Source organism: Bos grunniens, chromosome 26 (genome assembly GCF_055505025.1).
Source record: "Bos grunniens cultivar Pamir isolate PY7600 chromosome 26, Bosgru_T2T1.0, whole genome shotgun sequence".
Lineage (NCBI taxonomy): Eukaryota > Metazoa > Chordata > Mammalia > Artiodactyla > Bovidae > Bos > Bos grunniens.
In genome coordinates, this window is record NC_141190.1 from 39,741,315 (window position 1) to 39,760,833 (window position 19,519).

At 40.1% G+C, this 19,519-nt stretch overlaps 1 protein-coding gene across 14 annotated transcripts in view; it reads left to right on the forward strand.

Annotated features, from left to right (window-relative positions):
• The first annotated feature begins 562 nt into the window (after positions 1–562).
• Positions 563–19,519, forward strand: part of SEC23IP (SEC23 interacting protein) — a 278,621-nt gene continuing 259,664 nt past the window's right edge. For all 14 annotated transcript variants that reach the window (XR_015155667.1, XR_015155669.1, XR_015155668.1 and 11 more), the window contains exons 1-9: positions 563–806; positions 5,621–6,153; positions 8,296–8,518; positions 9,529–9,722; positions 12,597–12,686; positions 15,859–15,979; positions 16,580–16,669; positions 17,516–17,657; positions 19,070–19,278. Coding sequence is in view for 11 of the 14 variants with exons in the window: in XM_086378653.1 (XP_086234779.1) it covers positions 644–806; positions 5,621–6,153; positions 8,296–8,518; positions 9,529–9,722; positions 12,597–12,686; positions 15,859–15,979; positions 16,580–16,669; positions 17,516–17,657; positions 19,070–19,278 (1,765 nt within the window). In the remaining 3 variants the exon portion in view is untranslated. The remainder of the gene's footprint in view (positions 807–5,620; positions 6,154–8,295; positions 8,519–9,528; positions 9,723–12,596; positions 12,687–15,858; positions 15,980–16,579; positions 16,670–17,515; positions 17,658–19,069; positions 19,279–19,519) is intronic.

Sequence of the window (19,519 nt, forward strand, 5' to 3'; positions counted from 1 at the left end):
TGCATTCAGGAGACATTATTAGCTAACAAATGAGAAATCCTCTGGTGTATTTTCTGTAAGTTTTACCATTTCAGTTTCTGGACCAATGACAAGAATTCAGTTCAGTGCAGAAAGTGTGGATGGGTAAGATGCGGATATCTAGTCAGAGCGGGTGAGCTGGTCTATACCTTGGCCACAAATGGCCCACACACCTCTAGTCCTCCCTTGGTCTGCTGCTAGCAATATGTTTACCTACACGTGCAGGCTTTCGCACTTCCTCAAAATCTTACCTAGTTAAACGCTCCTGTGGGTACTTTATGGAAGCACAGAGCGCCGCCCGCAACCCGAGACTTGCAGTGTCGATTCGTACTTTTATTTACAAACATTAGCACCCCGTCTCCCACGCTCCAGCCCCAGTCTGTCCGGCCCCGCCCGGGCAGTGGCCGACGTTGTCACTTGCTGGGACCCGGGCGCGAGGTCGCCGCCGCCATGTTACTTTCTGGCGGCCCCGTTGGAGAAGGCAAAGGGAAGCTGAGCGGCCGCCCGGAGTTCCGGCCCTTGTGCGCAAGTGCGGAAGTGTGTTGGCCCCGACTGCGCTCAAGTTTCCGGCCGGTGTTTCCGCACCGGCCGCCCGTAGACGTGTAACGGACGGTGGGCCGCAGCCATGGCAGAGAGGAAACCTAACGGTGGCGGTGGCGCCGTCTCGGCCTCCTCGTCGGGCACTAACTTACTTTTCTCCTCCTCGGCCACGGAGTTCAGCTTCAACGTGCCCTTTATCCCAGTCACCCAAGCCGCCGCTGCCTCGGCCTCCCTGCTCTTGCCCGGAGGTAGTAAGGAGATGGAGATCCGGGTGGGCAAGTGTGGGCGGGGGGCGTGAGGTGAAGGGTCGGACAAGAGGTTTTCCTTTGCCTGGATCAGACCCTCTGCTACCTTGTCAGGGCAGTTAGTGGCCAGATTTGAGTAGCTTCGGGACTTTGGGGTCTTGGGGGCGGGGGCCAAGCTCTTCGTCAAAGGGACTGTTCAAGTGCTGGCCACTCCTGCACTGGCATTCCTCACGTTTTTGTTAAACATTTCCTGGTGAGCCAGGTGCTTGCAAGGAAGGTAAAATAAATTATTACCGCCTCTCCTCGGATACAGTAGACTATCTCTTAGGGTAGGCTCGTAATACTTGCAAAGCAGAGGTATAGAACACAGTCATCTTTCAAGGCCGTGCCTCATTTTCTGTTAGAAGCTCTTGCTTGTTCTCTTAGGTACCCACTCCTATGTTCATCTTAGCACTTTGTACGTATCTTTATTAGTGTGTGCGGAGCTTGCGTTTTCATGATTATGCGGCATAACCCAGAGCTGGTGTTAGGAGCACCGACTGTATTCCAACCCTAGCCCTGGCAGTAACTTGCTGTGTGATCTCAGGCATGTTACTTCACCCCTCTGTACTTCGTTTTCCATACATGCACAGCCTCCCAGGGCTGTCATGAGAATTGAATTGATTTTTGTGAAGCACTGAATATAGCGTCTGGCACATTATGTTGCATAAACGTTTGTAAAGTAAGCGTGTCTGCCTGTTTGGACTGTGAGCTGTGTGAAGTTTGCAGCTATGACTTATTTACCTTTTTATTTCTAGGATCTTGTTTAGTGCCCAGCACATAGCTCCTCAGGAAATGGTGAATATTTTTCTCTTGAATAATTTGTTCTTATTTGGAGGACCAAGGAAAGTTTCATGGAGAGGTGAAAAAAGGCGAAGCGGAGCAGTACACGATGGTTCTTCTTCTCTGGTGTCATGTTTCTTCTTGGTGCTTACCTCCTGACGTGTCCACATCTTTTGTTTATCTTGTTGCACTAGCATGTAAGCTCCATGAGAGAGCAGGAGCTTATACCTAGAACACATCTTGATGTGCTGTAGGCACATTTTTATTTCTATAGAAACGTGAATGAATGAAGGGGTGGGAGTTCGGAGTATGTTTGTCTTGTTTTGATAGTGTGGCTGAAAGGTTCCACGTTGCCATTTTTGGTGGAGGACCAGCGTGGCTGGAGCAGAATGCTTTTGGAGGTTGCAGGCTGTAACCAAATGAATACGGCTGTACGTGGGGCTCTCTTACCATCCTCTGCTTCACAAATGTTTGGTTCATGCCTATGTTCCTTTATAATATTTTGTTTGTGTCTGTCACTGTCAATAAATGGTTAACATCTTCATTGTCAAGTATAGGGTAACTTACCTGTCTTGAAAGCTATTGTTTCTTGGAGATGGTTTATTTTTTAATCAGAAAATTAGTTTTAGAACTAAAATTCTTTCACAAGTATTTTTCTACCTTTAACAAAGATTTGATCATTAGAAGTCCATTCAGTGAATTTCCAGAGACAAAAGGAGAACCGATGGCATTGGAAGCAGCGATGAATTAGTGTCAGTGAAAGAGGCATACAGGACGCAGTTTCATTCACTCAGCAAACCTGGACTGAGCAGCTTGTTTGCCAGGCCTTGTTCCCGGTGTCAGAGAGACAGAGAGGAGCAGATAGCATTGTCCCCGGTGACTGCACACTTTTACACACTGTGCCCAGCTGTGTAAGTGGTTGTGGTCCAGGTTTGTGATGGCTAAAAAGAGGGATTGATGGGCTGCTGTGAGAGCTGTGGCTGTCAGGCTGGCTGACCAGGGAGCAGACATCCCTTAGATCTTTAGAACTTTACAGAGGGGGTGATTCTTAAGCTGAGTGTTGAAGGATACATAGGAATTAGGAAGTCTGGGGAGACAGGCATTTGTAAAAGTCTGGAGGTGTGAGAGAAACCTGCAGATTTGGTGGGATTTTGAGGTACGTGCTCACATTCTCTCGCCCCCTCTTTCCTTCTTGGCCAGTCCTCCTGCCTCCCACCCCGCCACTCCCCCAGGTTCATGTGACTAGAGTGAATGCAGGGGAGTGGCTCAAGTGGTTAGTGGGGGAACCAGGTCATGAAGGGCCTCATACAGCACGTTAAGGAGTTCATAGTACATCCTGTGTGGTGTGTGGGTGCCCTTAAAGGGTTCTAAACAGGGCAGTGACATTAGAGATATGTTTAGTCTTTCTGAGATTGCACCAGAGTAAAGCTGACTGTAGCAGAAGTGTCCAGTCTGGACGCCACTGTGAGTCAGGCAGGAGCGAGTGGCACTCTAGCCCTGGTCAGCCAGGTGTAGGTGAAGAGCAGGAAACAGAAGTAAGAGATTTTTACACCGTCAAATTATTGGGACCTTTCATGCATTGGAGAAGGAAATGGCAACCCACTCCAGTATTCTTGCCTAGAGAATCCCAGGGGCGGGGGAGCCTGGTGGGCTGCTGTCTATGGGGTCGAACAGAGTCTGACACGACTGAAGCAACTTAGCAGCAGCAGCAGCAGTGACTCACTGAGGGCCAGACTGTCCAGTGTACAGGCTCTTTATCTGTTCAGTTTCAGCTCCAAGGTACAGCTCCACCTGGCATATAATAGATACTGTGTACTTACTTCTTTAATTGAAGATCTAAATGATTAAATGGAAAAGAGGGAGGAGTCTCAGGAGGTTTCTGGTTTTCATGTCTGGATGGATGTTGGTAGACATCCATTGAGGTAGTGAGATTGTAAAAGGAGCACATGAAGGGGGACCGTTAAGATGATGGTCGAGGTTTACTAAGCTTGAGATGTATGTGTCTGAACCTGCCAAAAGTACTGAGGAGGCAGTTGGGAAATAGGTTCTGGGGCACATACGATCAGTCTCAGTTTGGGACAGAGTTGGGAGTGTCACAAGTATACAGGCGCTTATTAAAGATATGGTCTTGATGCCAAAGGTGTCCACATGTAATTAGAAAGTGCCCCTGTGAGCTTGTTGAGATCAGTATTTTGTTTGTAAAGGATGGTAATCAGAGAAAAGTTTGTTGTATCAGATTGATCCCAAGTTGCTTTATAGGATGAAGGACACAGAGGTTTTCCCCCTGCTTTCAGATGTTGAGAGATGAACTGAAGTCTGAGTCCAGGTGAGGTTCATGGGAATGGAGAGAGAGGATAGGAACCGGAAATGTTATCAGAGAAGTAGAATGATAAAAGCAGAAAGGGAGCCTTGCTCAGGAAATGATATTTTAATTACAAAGAAACAGTTCAGAGGGATATTTTGAATAGTGGAGTATCTCAGTTAAATTGATGTGTGAAATATAACTGGGAGCAGCCTAACAGCTGAAGGCCACGTTCAGCAGCAGAGGTCAAGAAGGAGCTCTGAGCTTGAAAGGTCACACTTTGGCAGGTTTCAGGGACAGGGACCACAGCCTGCCTGTGTGTTGGGAAGCGGTCCACCATTCTGATCTGCTCTGTGCCTCCAGTGGTGGGAGATTAGAGAGATTTGAAGAAAAGGGGTTGAGATGGGAGAAAGAAAAGATTAGGAAGAGAAAGGTGATGTTCCAAGCTAAGGACTCATAAGTTTCTAAGGAAAACTAGACGACTTTTTAGGCCTTGTAGAAGGAAAATCAGAGAAGGCAATGGCACCCCACTCCAGTACTCTTGCCTGGAAAATCCCATGGATGGAGGAGCCTGGTAGGCTGCAGTCCGTGGGGTTGCTAGGAGTTGGACACGACTGAGCAACTTCACTTTCACTTTTCACTTTCATGCATTGGAGAAGGAAATGGCAACCCACTCCAGTATTCTTGGCTGGAGAATCCCAGGGACAGAGGAGCCTAGTGGGCTGCCGTCTGTGGGGTCACACAGAGTCGGACACAACTGAAGCGACGTAGCAGCAGCAGCAGAAGGAAAATATTATTTTACAACTTGGTAGCGAAAGAGAGAATAAAATAATATAGTTTGGTGCCAAAATACCAACAGTGAAGATCATGTTTGGCAAAGGGAAGTGAGGAGACCTTCCCTTTGTTAGAAATGACTTTTTTTTTATACTGATTGTCATTCTAATGATGATTACCTGGTTGTGATACTGTGTGGTTTTAGGGATGGTAGTGAATGGTTGACCTACTTTGCCTCGAGAATGCCAGCGCCTCATGTTCACTTGTATAATGAGTGCTTTGTAGGTAAGAGCCCTGACACACCTTTTCTTGTCAACAGAGTTAATATCTGTACTTTAGCTTCTTGTTGTTACTGTATAAATAAAGTTCTGTGTATTTGGGTAGTGGAATAATGTTTGAATTGTTTCTTACTAGGAAAAAAAATCGTTCAAAATAACATCTAAAAGTAGTAGGTACAAATTTTGTTTGCATTTTTTGAAAAATTCTCTTGTATACAAATGTGGGCTTCCCTGGTGGCTCAGATGGTAAAGAATCTGCAGGAATGCAGGAAACCAGGGTTATATACAAATATGTCTACATAATTTATACATATTTACCAAATAAATAGTATGTAACTATATTTATTTTAAAAGTATGGAAAGGTATGTATCAACATATTAACAGCATTAACAGTGATTGTCTCTGGGAGGTGAGCTTACCAATGAGTGCAAGGTTTCCCTCCTTTTGTTGTTTCTTACTGGTATTTTCTAGTTTTTCATTTCAAAGAAAAAAGAAAAACAAGTTTTTCATTATTGTCTTTAAGGCAGAAATGTAAGTTTGAACAACAAAATAAGAGGTATAATTGCTAGACCTGCCATATAGAATCTAGTCCAGAGTGACATCATCCCTTTAAACCATGTGCCCTCCTGTTCCCTTGCAGAGGATTCCACCGATGTGGGTGAGGAGGACAGCTTCCTTGGGCAGACTTCTGCTCACACATCTACCCCACAGACATTTAGTTACTTCTCTCAGGTATCAAGCAGTAGTGATCCTTTTGGGAATATTGGACAGTCCCTGTTAACAACTGCAGCAGCATCAGCTGGACAATCAGCCTACTCCAAGCCCCCAACGTCTCTGCCTTTTACAACTGGATCCCAAGATGTGTCGAATGCATTTTCATCATCCATTTCGAAGGCGCAATATGGTGCTCCACCTGCTTCACAAATCGGAATAAATCCTTACCCGCCTTCTCAGCCTAGTAATCTCCCTCCTTCGAATTTTGGGAGCCCACCACAAGGAACGCCCCAACAAGGATACAATCCGTATCGCCACACGGCTGTAAGCAGCAGGGCTAATCCTTACATTGCACCACCGCAGCTGCAGCAGTGCCAGACACCAGCTCATCCTTCCCATCCTCCGCCCTCCACACCCCCCGTTCAGATGTACCAGGTGCCTCCAGGATCTTTGCCGCCGGTATGAAGACATACTTTATATCTTTATATCATTCACTGTAATTCTAATCCCTCTCATTTTTACCTGTGCTTTGATGACATTATTTTCAGATGGTTTTTTTTTTTCCGTAAGCTATATGTTTTGAAGTAAACAATCTTTTAAAAGTAGGTCATTGAATGGTTCATGTTTTAGGTTATATTTTGTATTTATGGAAGTAGTAATTTATTTCAATGCATTAACCGTATGCCAGTATTACCAGATTTAATATAAGATAGCAATAACAAATGTCATCTGGAGATATGTGAGAGTCGAAGGAACTATTATCAGCTTCTCTTTTTTTAATTATACTGCCTGATCAAAACGCTTAATTACTGGGACTAAAATTGATTACTCCAATAATTTATTTACATTTATAAAGTTTGAATCTAGACAGACTATCTCAGACAGATGATGGAATAACTTTTGCCTTGGGTAAATTTTATGAAATTCCTTTATGCTCCCCCCCCCCCCCGCCCCTAATTTTTCAGCTGACTTCCAAAGGGAAGTGAACTGAATCAGAAAAAGGGAAATGATTGAAAAAAAGAGTCAAGAACCCAGTGTGGCAGGGATAATGGTACTGTAGTCAGTGGCAATAGAGAATGGGCTCCATTTTACCAACTAATCTAAATCATACCAGTATACAAATTCTTGGTAACGGTGGATTTCAGCAGATTGGTAGCATGTAATGTAAGTTAGTATACTTGTTTGCTGATGAAACTTTGAAGAGTTCTGATTAAAAATGTTTAAATAATTTTAAGTAAACCGTTGCAAGAATAAAAAATAGGACAAAGAACACCCCAGTGCTCTAACCCAGGTTCCCTGTCATGAACATTTGTTCTCTCCTTCGTGAACATGCACACTGACACGTGTGGGGGCATCCTCTCCTCCCTCGTTCCTTTCTCACGCTGTGTATGTGCAGTTTTGGGGGGAAACATTTGAAGATCAATTACATACATTATAGGGCTTCCCTGGTGGCTCAGCTGGGGAAGAATCCACCTGCAATGCAGGAGACCTGGGTTTGATCCCTGGGTTGGGAAGATCCCCTGGAGAAGGGAGAGGCTACCCACTCCAGTATTCTGGCGTGGAGAATTCCATGGACTGTGTAGTCCATCGGGTTGCAAAGAGTTGTATACAGCTGAGCGACTTTCACTTACATACATTATGATTCTTTACTCCTAGATACTTTAGTGTGTATTAATATTTCCTAAGAATAAGAATATTCTTTTGCTTGACCACAGTAATCAACCTCAGTAAATGGAATATTTTGAAATCATTTTTTAATAAAAAATTGTATTCTGTTTTTAAAAGTATTTTTACTGCACAGAACTTGAGAAATGACTAATAGCCAAATGAGTAAAAATTGCCACGAGAAAACCTTGTTTTTAGTTTTTATGTCTTTCTTATCTTTTTTCTTGATAAACATAATTTTTCCTCGACAAGCATTATGTATGTTTACTTACATAAACTATGTCAAGATAGTTTAGATGTTAAGATTTTTTTCTAAAACATTTTTAATCTTTCTAGAGAATTCTAGTATATGAGTAAAAGATGATTTATTTAATCAGGTTTCTGGTAGGTCTTTGGATTGTATCCAGTGATTGTTATAAATAATCTTTTGGTATTTGTTCTTGTGGGTGAATTTTTACAGTTATGTCTTTAGGATGAATTCTTAGAAATGGAATAGGTAGGTCAAGGAATATGCATTATATTTTATTTTATTTTTGGCCATGCCTCATGGCTTGTGGGATCTTGGTTCCCGAACCAGGGATGACCCCAGACCCTTAGCAGTGAAAGCAGCAAGTTCTAACCACTGGACTGCCACAGAATTCTCGAGCATTATGCGTGTGTTAAAGATGGAATAAATGACAGGAGGTGTACTGCTGGATTGATTCTATAAAGGTATTAGTTTACTTTGCCATCAGTGTGAGAAAGCCCTGTTCACTTTCCAGCTGGCATGGGGTTTTGTTATATTTTTAAAAAAATTTAATTGCTCTGGAGCTTAGTTATTAAATAGCTGTCTAGAGAAATATTAAGAATAATTATTACTAATGTCAGTTTGGGTCTGCATCATACACAGAATTGTTTCTTTGGACTGACTGGTGGTCCTGTCTTTTATACCCCCAGATCCCTCCTCCAGCGCAGGCAGGGTTGCCCCCTCCAATCCAGCAGCAGGCACCTGCCAGACCTGCAGGACCCCCTTTGCAAGCGCCACCTCCTTTTCTACTTCAAAACCAGTATGAACCTGTCCAGCCCCACTGGTTTTACTGCAAGGAGATAGAATACAAACAACTATGGATGCCTTTCAGTGTTTTTGACTCTTTGAATCTTGAAGAAATCTATAATTCAGGTAAGTGTGGGTCCTGTATCATTTGTATCTGATTTGAGGAAGAGTGGAATGAAGAGTAAGTATCCATGGCCTCCTTTTTATGAATGTCATTTTCTTTAATCCTGTAGACCTCACCAGCCTCTGTACCTTAAGGTGATGATACTTTTAATAATACACTTGTATTATTAAGTTCTGGGTTATGTGAGTAAGGTATTTGAAGACATGTTTTAGTAATTTTTTTGTTTAAAGGTATTTTAAATCCAAGAACTAAAGTAGTTCGTATAATCCAGGTGTCAGTTTTCTTATTTCCTTTATTTGTTTGTAGCTAGAGGGCAATGCAGGAGACCTGGGTTCAATCCCTGGGTTGGGAAGATCTCCTGGAGAAGGGAAAGGCTACCTACTCCAGTATTTTTGGCCTGGAGAATTCCATGGACTGTATAGCCCATGGGGTCACAAAGAGCCCATGGGGTCACAAAGACATGACTGAGTGACTTTCACTTTCACTTCATAGGGCATTTATAAAGCATTTTCTATGGAACTCTTGTTCCTTCAGATAAGAGTTTTAAAAATGCTATAACTACATCCATCTCTCTCTCTCTTTTTTTTTTTTTCCTGGAGCAAGAACATCCATCTCTTGAGGCGATGTACAGGAGTAAGTTAAGACTCTGAGAAGTTTCACTATAGAAATAGGTTTTTTTGTTTATCCTGAAGGTATTTCATCTTAGGACTTAAAAATAACCTATTCTTTAGAAGTATGTTCATGGAGCATTTTCTGCTTTGATACATAGAGAAAAAGCCTACCAGTTATTGGAATTATTTCATGATGCTTTTATATTTTACTCTGGTTATTTCTTCTCCACTTAAAAGAGTCATCATTTTGAGCAGCACAGATTAATCTTAAAATTCTGTTTTTGAATAGAAATGAGCTTTGTTCTTTGTCTTTAATGTTAGACGAGTCACCATATTCATTATTTATTACTTTTAAGTCTACCTTGTAACTGTTCAGTTAAAATGTGGACTTTGTTTTCCAGTCCAGCCAGACCCTGAGAGTGTGGTCCTTGGCACTGATGGAGGGCGCTACGACGTCTACCTCTATGACCGGATGCGGAAAGCCGTGTACTGGGAAGAGGAGCCAGCCGAAGTGAGACGCTGTACTTGGTTCTACAAAGGTGACACAGACAGCAGATTTATTCCCTATACAGAGGAGTTCAGTGAAAAGCTAGAGGTACGTGGGCTTTATTCTTTTATGCCTTTCTTTAAAACACATAGACTCTGTATACATTGGAGCCTCATGTAACACCTCTCACAGTGGAGCGGACTTTATTTACAGGACACCTCATCTTGATCCTATTCACAAAGAAGACTACTTTTTAAGTAATGTCATCTTTTTTGAAGTGCTAATTGTGGTCTTGGTGTCTGAAGATAGAATGTAGTTCAGGGGAACATTACAGATTTAATATAATAAGATATTGTATCAAACCTTCAAAAGAACTTAGGCTGCTGGGATCTGCTGTACTAATACATGCCAAGCATATGGATGTTTTTCAAATTAATATTCAGTAAAAGGGTTTATGAAAATAAACATAAGAATAGGAATAGATGTTGTCAGACTTTTTAACCATTGTAAAACTGGTGGTTAATGTTGCTTTACATAATAGTGTTAATTTATTGTTGTTAAAATTTTCTTAATAATTGAGTATTTAAATATTTGAAATGTTAATTTATCTGCATACATGGGCATGATAAAGGACAGAAATGAAAAAGCCCTAACAGAAGCAGAAGAGATTATGAAGAGGTGGCAGGAACATAGAGAAGAACTGTACAAGAAAGATCTTAATGACCTGGATAACCACTATGGTGTGTTTACTCACCTAGAGCCAGACATCCTGTAGTGTGAAGTCAAGTGGGCTTCAGGTAGCATTAGAAGTATAATTGACAGGCAAGGAACTATATATATTTATGATACATATATGTTTCAAAAAGTTTGGGCATATCCATACACCTGTGAAACCACCACCACAAACAAGTTAGTAAACCTGTCTGTTGTCCCTTTTTGTCTTTTCATACTGTTCATGGGGATCTCCTGGCAAGAGTACTGGAATGGGTTGCTATTCCCTCCTCCGGTGGGCCATGTTTTGTCAGAACTCTTCACTCTGACTTATCTGTCTTGGGTGACCCTGCATGGCATGCCTCACTGAATTATGCAAGCCCCTTTCCCAGGACAGGGCTGTGATCTGTGAAGGGGGTCTTTTAAGAAGAGGTGGCAAGAATACACAGAAGAACTGTACAAAAAAGGTCTGATGACCTGGATAACCATGATGGTGTGGTCACTTACCTAGAGCCGGACATCCTGGAGTGTGAAGTCACATGGGCCTTAGGAAGCATTACTATGAACAAGGCTAGTGGAGGTGATGGAATTTCAGCTGAGTTATTTCAAATCCAAAAAGGTAATGCTGTTTAAATGCTGTATCAAATATGTTAGCAAATTTGGAAAACTGATCAGTGGCCACAAGACTGGAAAATGTCACTCCAATCCCAAAGAAGGACAATGCCAAAGAATGCTCAAACTGCCATACAGTTGCTCTCATTTCACATGCTAGTGAGGTTGTGCTTAAAATCCTTCAAGCCAGGCTTCAGTAGTATGTGAACCGAGAACTTCCAGATGTACAGGCTGGATTTAGAAAAGGCAGAGGAACCAGAGATCAAATTGCCAACATTTGTTGGATCATGGAGAAAGCAAGGGAATTCTAGTAAAACATCTGCTTCTGCTTTGTTGACTCAGCTAAAGCATTTGACTGTGTGGATCACAGCAAACTGGAAAATCTTAAAGAAATGAGAATATCAGACCACCCTACCTGTCTCCTAAGAAACCTGTATTTGGGTTAAGAAGCGATAGTTAGAACCAGATATAGAACAGTGGACTGGTTCAGAATACACAACAAGGCTGTGTATTGTCACCCTGCTTATTTAACTTATAAACAGAGTACATTATGCACAATGCTGGGCTAGATGAAGCACAGACTGGAATCAAGATTGCTGGGAGAAACATCAACAACCTCAGATATACAGATGATACCACTTTAATGGCAGCAGAAAGTGAAGAAGAAATAGAGAGTCTCTTGAAGAGGGTGAAAGAGGAGAGTGAAAAACCTGGCTTAAAACTCAGCATTCAACAAACTAAGATGATGGCATCTGGTCCTATCACTTCACAGCAAATAGAAGAGGAAAAAGTGGAAGCAGTGGCAGATTTTATTTTCTTGGGCTCCAAAATCACTGTGGGTGGTGACTGCAGCCGTGAAATTAAAATACTGTTGCTCCTTGGAAGGAAAGCTATGACAAATCTAGGCAGTGTCTTAAAAAGCAGAGACATCACTTTGCCGACAAAGGTCTGTCTGGGCAAAGCTATGATTTTTCTAGTAGTCATATATGAATGTGAGAGTTGGACCATAAAGAAGGCTGAGCACTGAAGACTTGATGCTTTCAAATTGTGATGCTGGAGAAGACTCTTTTTTTTTTTTTTTTTTGGAGAAGACACTTGAGAGTCCCTTGGACAGCAAGGAGATCAAACCAGTCAATCCTAAAGGAAAACAACCCTGAGTATTCATTGGAAAGACTGATTCTGAAGCTTCAGTACTTTGGCCATGTGATATGAAGGGCTGACACATTGGAAACAATCCTGATGCTGGGAAAGATTGAAGGCAGAAGGAGAAGGGGAGGCAGAGGATGGGATGGTTCGATAGCATCACTGACTCATGAGCAAATTCAGGAGATGGTGAAGGACAGGGCATCCTGTTGTGCTGCCGTCTGTAGGGCTGCAAAGAGTCAGATTAGCAACTGAACAACAACAACAAAGAAATTAGTAGACAACTCTAAGCTTTGGTTTTCACCTCTGTGTAATGGGAATAATGTTATTTAGGGCTGATTAAAAGCAGTTGATCAAATGAGGTACCATATGTAAAATGTTAAGTTTGGTAACCACTTAATAAATGAGATCTGCCATTATTATTTTTATTACTATCATTGTTAATCATTTTCTTCCACACTTCTCTTAATGTGACGCAGATTTATCTTACTGGATTGTGTATTGTTTCCATTGTAGGCTGAATTTAAGAAAGCTGTAACCACAAATCAGTGGCACCGAAGATTAGAGTTTCCAAGTGGAGAGACGATTGTTATGCACAATCCAAAGGTAGTGATATTGTTTAAGATATTAAAATGTTTAGGTTTTAAAAAATTATTTTGCTGAATGTGTTTGATAAGTGTTCATTTTTATTCTGCAGTAGGGAATATTTATAACAAGTGCATTGCATGGATGATAGAAAAATAAATGAAATTTAAATTTCTCTCACTAAGTTTCTGTTTATGGTAGCACATTAGCTAAAGCTTAGTATGCATCATTGAAATTAAGCTTGACAAGTTTTTGTACTTGACCCAAGGTCAGCAGACTTTTCTGTGAAGGGTCGAGAGTAAATATTTAAGGCTTTGTAGGCCATGTAGTCCGGAGAAGGCAATGGCATCCCACTCCAGTACTCTTGCCTGGAAAATCCCATGGATGGAGGAGCCTGGAATGCTGCAGTCCATGGGGTCGCTGAGGGTCGGACATGACTGAGCGACTTCACTTTCACTTTTCACTTTCATGCACTAGAGAAGGAAATGGCTACCCACTCCAGTGTTCTTGCCTGGAGAATCCCAGGGACGGGGGAGCTTGGTGGGCTGCCGTCCATTGGGTTGCATAGAGTCGGACACGACTGAAGCGACTTAGCAGCAGCAGCAGGCAGCCATGTAGTCTCTGAAAGTGTATTGGTATTTAGGCAGTATGTAAACCAACAGGCATGGCTATTTTCAATAAAACAAACAATATTTCAATTAAAACAATATTTCAGTGTTTTCATTTGCTTATAAAGATGAGTGGGAGGCCAGGTTTGACCTGCAGCAATAGTTTGCCTACCTTACCCTTGAGAGTAGTTTGTTTCAACCTTTACAGTAAAAATACATTCTTCCTCTTTTTATTTATATTGTCTCCAGGAACCTTGCTTGTTTCTTTAAAGATACCGGGTGTGGTGTTCAAATTCTTCCATTTACCATCCTTAATCTAAGCTCCAGGTCTCTCACCTGCAACAGTGAGAGGTGTTTTTAGATAGGGTCTATTTTAGGGTCATATTTTAGATGAAGTGAGGTGGTTTGTGCAAGAGCATCTAGCACGGTGCATATGTCGTTTCTCAGGACATAGGCTGTTTATTACAGAAAAATGTAAAAGAAAAAAATAATCTGTGTCTGACCACCTCTATAGTCCTTACTGATACATTGAAATAAGTAAATAAAAACACCCATAGCCCATCAAAATTTAAAGTGTTGAAGGGTATTAAATGAAAAATAAAAGCCTTTTACTTCTACATTCCCCTAGTTTTGCCTCTTAATGGTAACCATGCTTACTCTCTTTAAATTTTTTTTTTTAACTCTTGTTTTTATGCAACACACAGAACTTTGCATACCGTCTTACATGCATTCATTTTTTTGGGGGGAGTGAGAGACTGATGTTAAACTATCATTTTACTTTTTTAATTGAAGTATAGTTGATCTATACAATATATTAATTTCAGGTGTACAGCATTGCGACTCAGTAATTGTATAGATTATTATGCTCCATTGCAAGTTATTACAAGATAGTGTCTGTAATTCCTTGTGCTGTGCAATATATCCTTATAGCTTATCTATTTTATATACAGTAGATTGTGTCTCTTAATCCCCTACCTCTATCTTGCGTTACTCCTTTCCCTCTCCCTAGTTGTTAAACTGCTTTGCTTTTTTTGTTTTTTTTTAATCTATGAGTCTTTCTGTTTTTCTATATACATGAATTTGTTTTATTTTTTAGAGTCCACAGATAAGTATTTGTTTTGTATTTATCTTTTCTGACTTAATTTCACTACACGTGTTTTCTAGGTCCATCCATGTTGCTGTAGATGGAAGAATTTCATTCTTTTTTTATGGCTAATATTCCATTGTATGTGTGTATTTCTCTATGTCTGTGTGTCTGTCCAACATCTTCTTTATCCACTTGTCTGTTGATGGACACTTGGATTGCCTCCATATCTTAGCTGGTGTGATTAGAACTGTTGTGACCTTTTAAGTTTTTTGGTTTAAGTTTATTACTAGGTATTTTATTTTCGAAGAGATTTTAAGCGGAATTTTTTCTTTTACTTCCTCTTTTAGTTCATTATTAGTGTATAGAAAAGCAACAGGGTTCTGTATATTAATTCTTGTATTCTGCCACTTTACTGAATTCATATATCAGTTCTAGTAGTTTTTGGTGGAGACTTTAGGATTTTCTGTATACAGTGTCATGTCATGTGCATATAGTGACAGTTTTACTTCTTTCTTTTCAGTTTGGACGCCTTTTGTTTCTTTTTCTAATCTGATTGCTGTGGCCAGACTTCCAATACTATGTTCAATAGAGTGGGCATCTTTGTCTTGTTTCTAGTTTGGAGGAAATACTGTCAGCTTTTCACCACTGAGTATGATATTAGTGGTGGGTTTTTTCATAAATGGCCTTTGTTATGTTGAGATACGTTCTCTCTGTACCAACTTTGATGAGAGTTTTGTCAGGAATGGGTGTTGAATTTTGGTTGTTATTTCTCCTTTTTCATTTCTTATTTTGTTTAGTTGTGTCCTCTTCTTGGTAAACCTGCTCAACGGTTCATCAGTTTTGTTCTTTTTTCAAAAAATCAGCTCTTGGTTTCATTGCTCTTTCTTATTGTTTATTTTAGTCTCTGTTTTATTTATTTCCTCTCTCATCTTAATTAGTTCTTTCCTTCTGCTGACTTTGGACTTCATTTTTTCTTCTTTTTCTGATTCCTTTAGATGGTAGATTAGGTTGTTTGAGATTTTTCCATATGACACTGGGCTAAATTTAATACAGTTGATTTAACAGAATAGTGTATGTCTTCCTGAAAAGTGGTAGGTAAGTCCGTTTTTGACATTGAAATTGAATTTGCACTTTGTTATTTAGAGGAGTTTGTGTTTATAAAACAAAGATTCCTCTACTGCAGGTGACTTTTCTTTAATTTCTTACATGTAAACCTGGAAGTTTGTTATATTTTTAAATCAAGACAAACTACTTCTCATTTAGTTGTATTATTTTTCAACACAAGCATTGGAAATAATGGTATTGACTTGCTTAATCTTAATGGTTACTGAACACCAGCAAGACTGCTAGAAAACTGATTTTGGAGGAGCAGTGTAAGTACTTGATTTATAAGCTATACTATAAAGTAGTTTATCGTGTACGGAAATAAATCATTTAATTTATAGTGGAAATGGATTTGGTAGTGAGCTCTGTCATAATCCTTCTCTGTATCTTGAAGGTTATTGTTCAGTTCCAGCCTTCCTCAGTGCCTGATGAATGGGGGACCACGCAAGATGGACAGACAAGGCCTAGGGTTGTAAAGCGCGGAATTGATGATAACCTGGATGAAATTCCTGATGGTGTGTATAATTTGTTTAGGATCAAGATCATTTTTAAACTTTTCTACTTTAAAATGATGAGAAAAGCAAACAGCTATTAGGATTACCTGCCATATTTGAATTAAATAATGAATGAAATGAAACAATCTGAATGATTATTCAGATTAAATAATCTGAATCAATCTACAATCTAAATGAAATAATCAGTAAAATAGTGGATTTAGCTTGAAAATGTTCATTATAGTGTGTATAAACTTAACAAAGAGAAGGATTTTGGGAAAAGATTGTAAATTTTATATTGGCAGGTTGCTTCTCCACGTGGGGCTTAGTGCCCTGGGCAGTTCTGGAGAAATGACAAGGTTAATGGAGCCCCTAGAGGTACAAAACCGATGGTTGTCATTGGCTCATAGCTTCTCCAGTGAGCTGCTTTCTCCACTCCTTGGTCTCGTTCACTGATTTATGCCAGGATGGACTTTGAGCTCTGTTCATCTAATTTTGGCAAGTTTGTGATGACAAAAGGGATATTGAATATTGCTACTCGTTTAATAAAACCTAAACCAGTCTCCAGCTTGTGTATGTTTGTATGTATGGATGTGTGCATGTCTTGTCTGTCTTTTGCAGGAGAAATGCCTCAGGTTGACCATTTGGTGTTCATGGTACATGGCATTGGACCTGTGTGTGACTTGCGCTTTAGAAGCATTATTGAATGTGGTAAGTGTTCATGAAATGATTTGAAAACTATTAGAAGAACTTTAAGCCTTTATTTTAAAGTGTTTCCAGCTGTGTACTGTTAGCTGATGTACTGTCAGGAGAGATTGAACTGAACACTGGGCAATACTAATTTGTACTTGTTTTGCTCTTATGACATTTGTAACTCATAAAATCCTAGACTGTGAAGAATGAGCAGGGATCTTGGAAATAATTTAGCCCTTCTGACAGCCTCTGCCTGAACACTTTTCAGCTATTAGGAGCACCTACATGTTGAACTGATTTTTGGTGGATTAGTTGTGAGAAGTTGTTTAAAGGAACTATGAATTTGTCTGTTTTACATAAATAAAAAGCTATGAATTTTCTTTTTTTATTTGTAGTAATAGTTCATATTTATTGAATCCTTGGTATGTGCCAAGTATCTTACATGTTTTGTATCATTTAACCCTCATAATAACCTTTTGAGGTATAGGTGCTGTTACTGTCATCTTTACTGTTAGGTAAGGAACTGAGGCCCAGAGTGTGAGTTAACCTCTCCTGTGTCTCAGTCTGGGAGGTTCTGGAGCAGGTCAGTTTGATTCCTGAGTCTACCCACAGTGCATTTCTGCCTGCCAGTAGTGGTAGTTGAGCTAATATTTTTCAGTCATTTATCTATTTCTGTAAAATAATGTAAGAACTTCTTAAAGATTGTTTTTTTTTTCTTCTCTGAACTAAATTTTGTCATTTTTTTCCTTTGAAAAGTTAGTGTTACAAAAAATTCTGGTATAATTGAGGTGATTGCTGACTGCTTACCAAGGTAGCAAAATTTAATCCAGTACATTTGTCTTCCCTGATTTTTTTTTCTTTAAGTGGATGATTTTAGGGTGGTTTCTCTAAAATTGCTGCAGACACACTTCAAGAAATCTTTAGATGATCGGAAAGTAAGCAGAGTGGAGTTCCTTCCAGTTCACTGGCACAGTTCCTTGGGTGGAGATGCCACAGGTGTTGACAGGTTTGTGGATTTTGATAACTTGGTTTTCAGATTAGTCAAACTTAGACTCAGATTTTAAACTGTCATATAAAGTAGTTTATTATGACTTCAACAAGTACACTAAAAAGCTTTGATTATATATTTGCTCTTATGCATTATTAAATACTGTTAGGTTTATATGCTACTTTGTATGTGTGCATGCCTGATTGTGTATGTATGTGGTGTGTATATTTCTATTGTAAATATTTAAGAGAATCTAAGAAACTTAAACTGGTTTAAAAATACTTACCTATAGTGGTTTTTTCCTTGTATAGTGGCTCAGACATGGGGCTGTCCTGTACATTGTAGCATGTTGAACGGTACCCTTGGCTTCTATCCTCCAGATAAGAGTAACACAACCTAACCTCTAATTTAATAACCAAAAATGTCTCTAGTCACTGCCAGATGTGCCCTGGTGGCAGAGTTGCCCCTAGTTGAGAACCACTGGTTTAGATGATTGTTTCTCAGTGGAGACTCTTCTGGCAGGACAGTTGTCATGAAAGACTGTTGTGTGTATTGTAGGCCATTTAATATCCTTAGTCTAAATGCCACTAACTGCCAGCAGCACTTACCAGGCACTGTGACAACTAAAAAGGCCTCCACTCAATTTTGATTGCTTCCAGTTGGGAACCACAGATTTAGGAAGTATTTCTTCTAGGGACACAGAGCTGATAACATACTTGGATTTTAGTGAACGTCATGATGTTTCAGGGCACGTGTGTTAATAAAACCAACCTATGAACATTTTATCATGTAAGGCCCTGTACAGAGGATGAGCTGGTTGGACAGTATCACCGACTCCATGGACATGAGTTTGAGTAAACTCTGGGAGTTAGTGATGGACAGGGAGGCCTGGCATGCTGTAGTCCATGAGTCGCAAAGAGCTGGACACGACTGAGCGACTGAACTGAGCTGAGGCCCTGTTACAGGGCTGTTTTCTTTCTCTGGGTGTTCCTGAAGTATGCTGTGCTGTGTCCTGAAATATGACCATCTCAAATCAGGAAAGATTTTCATTCCCTTAAACTCCTTTCTTAGTTTCTTGCCACATTCTCTGTTGTCTTTTGCCACCTACAATTTTTGTCAGGTATCCTGATTTCCAGTAAATTGGAAGAAAAAGGTAGGCTTTCCTCTTTAAAAACGAAGTAAAGATCTTTGTTTTGGCCTTATTTTATATGATAACTTTAGAGAATCCACAAATTCACAGGATAGTTATAGGCACAAGTTGATAATGTTTTTGGTTTATCTTGATTTATTGACAATAACTCTGACTGAAATCCACTCATAATTAGTCTGTGAGTTTTTTTTTCTCAGTGTATTTTCAGAATTCAAAATAAAAACTTTTATAAACTCATATTTAAGGTGGTTACTAAGTATACTTTTTTCTTTCCAAACAGGAATATTAAGAAAATCACTTTACCAAGTATTGGTCGGTTTCGTCACTTTACCAACGAGACCTTGCTAGACATTTTATTTTACAACAGCCCCACCTACTGTCAGATGATTGTGGAGAAAGTGGGGTTGGAGATAAACCGTCTGTATGCACTCTTCATGAGTCGGAACCCAGACTTCAAAGGCGGGGTCTCCGTTGCTGGTCACAGCTTAGGTGAACCTTTTAAATTTCCACATTTAAAGTACAATTTTTGTTGAGTCATCACTGTTTTCATTGTGGGTGACATGGTTCGTAAGAGATCTAGAATTATAGATTTTCAATTTTATAAAGGGTAGAAGTGAATGCTTTGAGTTTACATTCTGCCTTTTGCTATTCACCTTTCCTGTTGCCTAGGAATGCTTTATATTTTAATTTATTCTGCTATTTGGTAAAGCAAGAATATTGATTATCACAT